The sequence below is a fragment of the Convolutriloba macropyga genome, chromosome 4 (assembly GCF_964194025.1).
Source record: "Convolutriloba macropyga chromosome 4, txConMacr16.3, whole genome shotgun sequence".
Taxonomy (NCBI): domain Eukaryota; kingdom Metazoa; phylum Xenacoelomorpha; order Acoela; family Convolutidae; genus Convolutriloba; species Convolutriloba macropyga.
The window spans coordinates 12,084,371-12,091,870 of record NC_134471.1 but is presented as its reverse complement, the minus strand read 5'-3'; the positions used below and the strand labels follow the sequence as shown (position 1 = coordinate 12,091,870).

At 36.8% G+C, this 7,500-nt stretch overlaps 1 protein-coding gene across 1 annotated transcript in view; it reads left to right on the top strand.

Moving 5' to 3' along the window:
* The window catches only part of LOC142338256 (uncharacterized), a 51,160-nt gene that overhangs the window by 3,760 nt on the left and 39,900 nt on the right, over positions 1-7,500 (top strand). The window contains exon 2 of the mRNA XM_075387927.1: positions 3,254-3,499. Coding sequence (XP_075244042.1) covers positions 3,254-3,499 — 246 coding nt within the window. The remainder of the gene's footprint in view (positions 1-3,253; positions 3,500-7,500) is intronic.

Here is a 7,500-nt window from a genome sequence, read left to right as displayed (position 1 = left end):
TTAACTCCAGAATACTCTCAATGGAATTGGAAGTAGGAATAGCCCCTCCCGTAGTTTACAAAGATTGTGTTTGTTGTTTTTGTGGTGTGTACTTCCGGCAAATTTAATCAAAGTGGACTAAAGAAGCTTACTTTGGTCAATTTCTGATGAAATAGGCTGACTTTTGAAATTTTAGGCAAAATTATAGCCAGAAAAATTTGATCAAAATTGTCTACAATACTTTTTTGTCTTTAAAAATAAACCAAACAATAATTTGGTTAACAAATTTTACAATTGTTTAGCAAAATTGACAAAATTCCGGAAAATGTGAACAAGTGAACAAAAACAACGGAAATTCTTCTATTAATCACAAAACTTTAAACCTCGATAAATCACTGTAAAATACGAAATTCTAAAAAAAAACTTTTGTTCCAATGTCAAAATAATATTTTTTGAATTTTTCGAAATTTTTCGAAAAATTGCAAGAATTATTTGAAAGTAGATTACCACAGGAACTCAAAAACCTAAGTAGGGTGTCAATTTTTTCTCCATCATAAAAAAATGATTTAAAAGAATTTTTCGACTTTTGCACTAATTTTGTCTCCTTTCAACACTTTACAGTTTTAATTGCATCCAACTGATTTTTTTGAATAATTGCAAGTACATTATGAAATTAGATTACAGCAACAGTTCAAACAGATAGTTTGGGTGCGTCAAATTTTCGCTCGATCATATAGAAAAATTATTAAAAAATTTTTTTGATATTTTCACTACTTTTGTCTCACTTCAATATTTTCATAAGGTTTCACTTCCACCCAACTGATTTTTTTTTTGAAAAATTGCAAGAAAAATTTGAAAGTAGATTACAGCAGGAACTCAAAAACTTAGGTTGAGGGTCGAATTTTTGTTCCATCATAAAGAAAAATTATTTAAAAAAATTTTCGGCTTTTGCACTAATTTTGTCTCTTTTCAACACTTTCCAGTTTCACTTGCATCCAACTGATTTTTTAAAAAAAATGGCAAGTACATTATGAAAATTTCTTTTAAGAATTATTGAGAAATTAGTGAGTATTATAGCGAAACGTCAGTCGCTTTGTGTCAATTTTGTACTTTGGTACCGTACCGCAATAATGATGTTTTAATTGTTTTTCAGTAATGATGACTTTTTTCTAAATTGGGTAATTGTTGCTCGCAAAATGTCTTATTTAGGTTTTTTGGGTCCATGAAGCTTTTCAAATCCTTAGTGTTGTAGGAATTCAACTTTCTTTGCGAAATCGTGAATTTTTTGTTTGAGTTGTTTTCATCAAAACACACAAAACACCCTGGCCTTTAGGGCGAAGTGGGATTTTTCCCCCTTCGCAGTAGAGGTCTTGGGTGTTCAATAACTGCTATGTGGGCTTGAAGTGCCTTCAGATTTGTCTACGTGGCACCGTTTCTAGTCGTTTTGCGTGATTTTGCCAGAAATTGGTGTGTCCCATTAGCCCAAGAATAGGGTACGCTTCATGTGTTTGTCGATTTCTCCAACACTAGAGTACCAAATTGGACTGACACTTTCATTGCTTGTCGCGTTTTGCTAAACGTGAACTTTCATTGCTTGCAGTGTTTAGTTAGTTTCTCAAATCGGCCTAATCAAATAATTATCAAGGATTAAATTTGAAAAAATTAAAGCAAAAGCTATTTTTTGGTGGGCACGTTATTGCTTCTGACGATTTTTGCTGAAATACTTTACCAATTTGGCCGGGAAGAGTCGCGTTTTGTTGATTGTGAGTTTTCTGAAGGTCTGCAGTCTTCAATTGGTGTCTAAATTAGACTGCTCAGAACAATATAAAGCTGTCAATTTTAAAAATTTAAAGACTAATGATGTTTTAAATGTTTTTCAGTAAAGTCTTCCTTTTTCTAAATTGGGTTATTGTTGCTTGCCATTTGTGTTATTTAGTTTTTTTGGGTCTTTGAATCCCGAAGCTTCGACGAAGCTCTTTGAATCCTTAGTTTTTGAGAATTCAGCATTTTTTCATTTTTTGCGAAATCATGAAATTCTTGTTTGAGTTTTTTTTAATCAAAACACACAAAATACCCTGGCCAATAGGTTGAGGTGGGATTTTTTCGCACTTTGCAGTAGATGTCTTGGGTGTTCAGTAGCCACTGAGTGGAATTGGATTTCCTTCAGATTTGTCTACGTGGTTCCCGTTTCAGTCGTTTTGCGTGATTTTGCCAGAAATTGGGGTCTCCCAATAGCCCAAAAATCGGGGTACGCTTCATGTCTTTGACAATTTCTCCAAAACTACCGTACGTATGTAATATTACGTACTTCAGGTGATGAATTTTACGGAAACCTGACCCGTACTTGTCCATTTTTGTCATTTGGCACGGTACCTGTATGTTGGAACATCTCCTCGTACAGTGAACCGATTTTTGATCTGTTTATTGATTTGAACTCAACTTGAGCCGTACTCAACGCCCTCTAAATGGCGTTTTGTTTCTTTCAGCCGTTTTCGAGAAATTGACCTCGACACATACGGTCATTTTGACTTTTTCTACAGCGACTGGTACGTTTCGCGTTTCTACATGTGAAATGATGAAAATCATTGATTTTGAATGCAAAATTAGGTGCTTTGAACTCCATTTGAACAAACTCTTTTCATCAAACTTTTAAACCATTAAACGGACAATATATGGAAACTTACTAACCATAAAACGACCCATATATGGAAACTTAACTTATTAACCATAAAACGGACAATATATGCAAACTTACTAAACATAAAACAAACATATATGGAAATTTACAAACCATTAAACGAGTCATATATGGCAGGATGCACTGTTTCATTCTTTTACTGCCATGGGAGCCAAAAAGAATGCTCTCCTTGGAAAATTTATTTTCCATAAAACGGACCATATATGGAAACTCAGTTACCATAGCAAGATCATAAAATTCAAATTTGTATGGACTTTTATGGACCATATGGTCTGAGCATATGGTCCGTTTCATGGTAAGTAATTTTCGTCAACCTGGGTCACCCCCCCATCCCCCGTACGTTATGCAGCTTTCAAGCTTGGGGGCGGGGGGGGGCAGAATGAAATAAAGATCCTAATGTTATGATTATACTGAATTTTTGTTTTGTCTATGCATGAGTTAACAAATAAGTCATCAATAAGTCAAATACTGGCAACAGAGAGTTAATTGACTCGTGCTTAAGGATATGATCGCAAAATTTCCAGGTGGTAAAGGAAACTAGCACACTTTAAAATGTGTACTTTCTTGTTAAATCAGATGACAATGGCTGCTGGAAATCTCTGGCTAGCACTGACAGTTACTGTACTAACAACGACAACAGTGCACGGTCAAAGTTGGAAAAAAGAAAGATGTGACCAACTGGGATTGGATTATTTGTCTGAAATTTCTCAACCCACCTGTTTCTCCTCGGCCAAATTGGGAGAGGGACCTGTGAGTGCGGAAGTTGCACAAAATTTGTGCCTAGAATATGAATTCGGGGAGCTACCATCACTCGAATCAAAAGTGAGTGTCAAATTTGATGTAGCACATTTTATGCGCCCGTTTTCTTATTTTCTTATATGCTCGAACCCATTTCGTCATAACTTATTAATTTGATTAAAACAATAAGTTGCAATTTTAACAGATTATATTTGTCTTTCTGGAACACAAAATTGAGTATAATTGAACATCATAAAATGAAACCTTGTGGTCCCAATCAATTATAATTAAATCTAACTCTTTCAAAGCAATTTTCATCACTGGAAATTATATTGCTTCTTCAAAATATTCATTATGCTACTGATATAAGCGCTGATCAGTTTTTATTTTGAGTCTGCCAATTATGGTTGAAAAATCATAGTTGATATGTTTTACTTTGTCTTGGAAGCCATTAATACTATTAATGTTCCAATTGACGTGACAAAGAGAACTTAATTAAGATTTTCCAAACCGTTGCCACCAAAAATGTTATCAAAACTGTTTCGAAAGCACATCCAAGTTTTCAATACTTCTAAGGTAGAGTATCCGAACTTTCAAAACAGTTGAACCCCGAAAAGAATGAAAAACCTCTCAAATCTAGATTGTCATCCCGTTTTTGTTAAATATGAGCAACACCTGATTTCATTCTAATTGACTAACAATCTCGTCGAAACTGTTAGTCTCTTAATCATCTGAAGGACTTATTGCAGTTAATAATATTCTTAGTGATAAACTATTATGATAATGAATCTATTGCTCACAATTTTGTTGCAAACATTTTGTTTCAGAAAACTCAAATTTACAGACTTCGTCGATTCTAGGATCTAGTAAAATTAAAAATTGAAGAGCAGAGGCTGATTAAGAATCAAATTATAGATTTTTCAGGTTTTAAATCTCTACCTGAACGCAAAACTAACAATTGCGTTGATTAAGAATTCAACTCTACTCCATAATTCATTCAATGCTCGCAAGTCGCTGATGATTTGATTGAACCAGGCTGAGGTCCCAGACCGAAAGTCGATATGTCCAGACCGAAATGAACGCACAAGGTGGCGTCGTGCGTTCAAAATTACACGGTCTGGAAAAGAAAATGAACGCACGATAGTCTGGACATATGCAATTTTGAACGCACGATAGTCTGGACATATGCAATTTTGAACGCACGAAAGTCTGGACATAGGTGTTTTTGAACGCAGGATAGTCTGGACATGAACGCACAAATGAGCGCACGATTTTTCATTTAGAACGCACTAAAGTCTAGTCATATAAGATTTTGAACGCGCGAAAGTCTGGACATAAGCACGTTTGAACGCACGAAAGTCTGGACATAGGTGTTTTTGAATGCACAAATTTTAATTTGGAACGCACTAAAGTCTGTTCATATAAGTTTTTGAACGCACGAAAGTCTGGACATAGGGAGTTTTGAACGCACGATGAACGCACGAAATTTTTTTGAATGAAAACAAGAATGCCAAAACCTAATGAGTCCATGTTTGACTAAACACTCTTAATAGAGTTCTCACTCAAGTGAAAGCTTTCTACCAAGAAAACCTCAACTCACTTGAGTTCAAAAGTTACAAAACATTGAACGCAGGAAAATTCGCATCCAACACTTGCTTTGTTTAAAACAATTTCACACCTAGAATTATAAGCCCTTGCTGAAGTTGCAAAGCAAATCATACTTTAATAACTAGGTCGCTGGCACCCCCTTCAGCCAATGCTTTCATCGAATATCTTTTATTAAACAAAATGTAGGAACTGCTTGGGCACTTCATCACAACCATCACCCTAACGTATCTATAAATGAAACGAAAACATTATAAAAACGTTATCTGAACATGAACGCACGAAAGTCTGGACATACGCATTTTTGAACGCACGAAAGCCTGGACATAGGTGTTTTTGAACGCGCGACAGTCTGGACATGAACGCACAAATGAGTGCACGATTTTTCTTTTAGAACGCACTAAAGTCTGGTCATATAAGATTTTGAACGCGCGAAAGTCTGGACATAAGCACGTTTGAACGCACGAAAGTCTGGACATAGGTGTTTTTGAACGCACAAATGAGCGCACGAATTTTAATTTGGAACGGACTAAAGTCTGGTCAAATAAGATTTTGAACGCACGAAAGTCTTGACATAGGCACTTTCGGTCTGGGAGGGTCTGGACATATACACTTTTCGTCTGGGACGGTCTGGACATATCAACTTTCAGTCTGGCACCTCAACCTGGGGAGTGAATAACAAGAGCCAATATCTGTTCCTCAAATGTCATGGAACTGTACACAGGTTGAGGTGCTAGACCGAAAGTCGATATGTCCAGACCGAAATCAAAGCACCGTTTCAGTGGCGTCGTGCGTTCAAAATTACACGGTCTTGAAAAAAATGATCGCGCGATTGTCTGGACATATGCAATATTGAACGCACGATAGTCTGGACATAAGGAATTTCGAACGCATGGTCTGGACATGTGTAACTTAGAACGCACGACAGTCTGACCATAGGTAACTTTTGAACGCACGATAGTCTGGACATATGCAACTTTGAACGAACGACAGTCTGATCATAGGTAACTTTGAACGCACGAAAGTCTGGACCTAGGCTGTTTTGAACGCACGATAGTCTGATCATGAACGCACGAAAAAATTTTCGTGCGTTCAAGATCAGACTATCGTGCGTTCAAAATTGCCTATGTCCAGACTTTCGAGCGTTCAAAGTTGCATATGTCCAGATGAGAAAAATTATCTTGTGGGGAATGAAGATCCATTGAAGATGGAGACCAGAGGGTTACACACTTAAACAATCCATATAATTATAGTCTTTTTAGCAACCTGGGGTACATGAACATCTTATTATCAATTGGAAAACAGCCTTTTTGCTGGGAAGCAAAATTTATCAAGGAGTTTCTCTACCAATATTAAAAGTAAAGTGAACCTCTAAAAAGCTAAGACTTTTTTTCAACTCATTCAAGATGGCACAAATCAACATAGACATATATCATATGACACATCATAGACTCAAACCAAAAAGACGGAAGCGAGAGACGAGCGTGACAACGCGAGAGACGAGCGAGAGAACGCGAGAGAAAATCTAGAGAACGCGAGAGACGTACAAGACGAACGCGAGAGGAAAACACGGGCGAGAGAACGAGGGGAGGGGGAGAATGAGGGGAATTAATACTCAATTCCTGCTTTTGAAATATACAGCAGCGCGCGCAGCTATTATGCGTCGTGCAACACTCGTACGGGTACGAATCGTAGCTTGGTACCCACGGGGGTATTGTGGTGTAGCTGGTAGCTGTGGGGGGGGGGGGGGGGGTCCTCTGACACTTTCTCATTGCTTTCACTAACTTACTATCACCATTTGAATGTTCTCGATACATTTCGAATCATTTTCACCTCTTTGCATGTTATTTGTATTAGTCTAACCGGACAGCCCTTCATAGCACTCCTCCTTCTATCAAATGACATTCTCAGAGGGCATATAGCTGTCATTTGAACGCGGGGCAGTCAATTCGATTTTTTCACATTGCCAACACCTATAACTTAACTGTAAAGAGGCAAAATACAGCTTGCATTCAAATTACCCATTTCGGATGCTTTCGATCTGCCAAATATATATATACTTATATATGGCGGTTGTTAGTTTAGTTGTTAAAAAAGAATACAGATCGAAATAACTGCGAGATAACTAAGAATCCCAACCCCCATCCCAACGTGGTTTCAAAGCTTAATATCTCGAAAATTACTGAACCGTTTTTTAAAAAAAAGGTGTTTTGGAATCAGGAAGAAAAACGCTATCAGCTGGAGCATAAAAAATTAAGAAAAACAGATCTAAAAAATGATGAAATTGACCCCTTGGTCAAAAACAGCTCATTTTCGACAATCTTCAGTGAAAGCAAAATAACGACACCTTTGGTCACAGATAGCAATGCAACAATATACAAGACAGTAACGCAAATTATCTAAGTTTTGTTAAGCTACAGAACGCTTTCTAAATCTATCTATACTCGAAGTTTTTAACAAAAACCACTTTGAAAATTCGA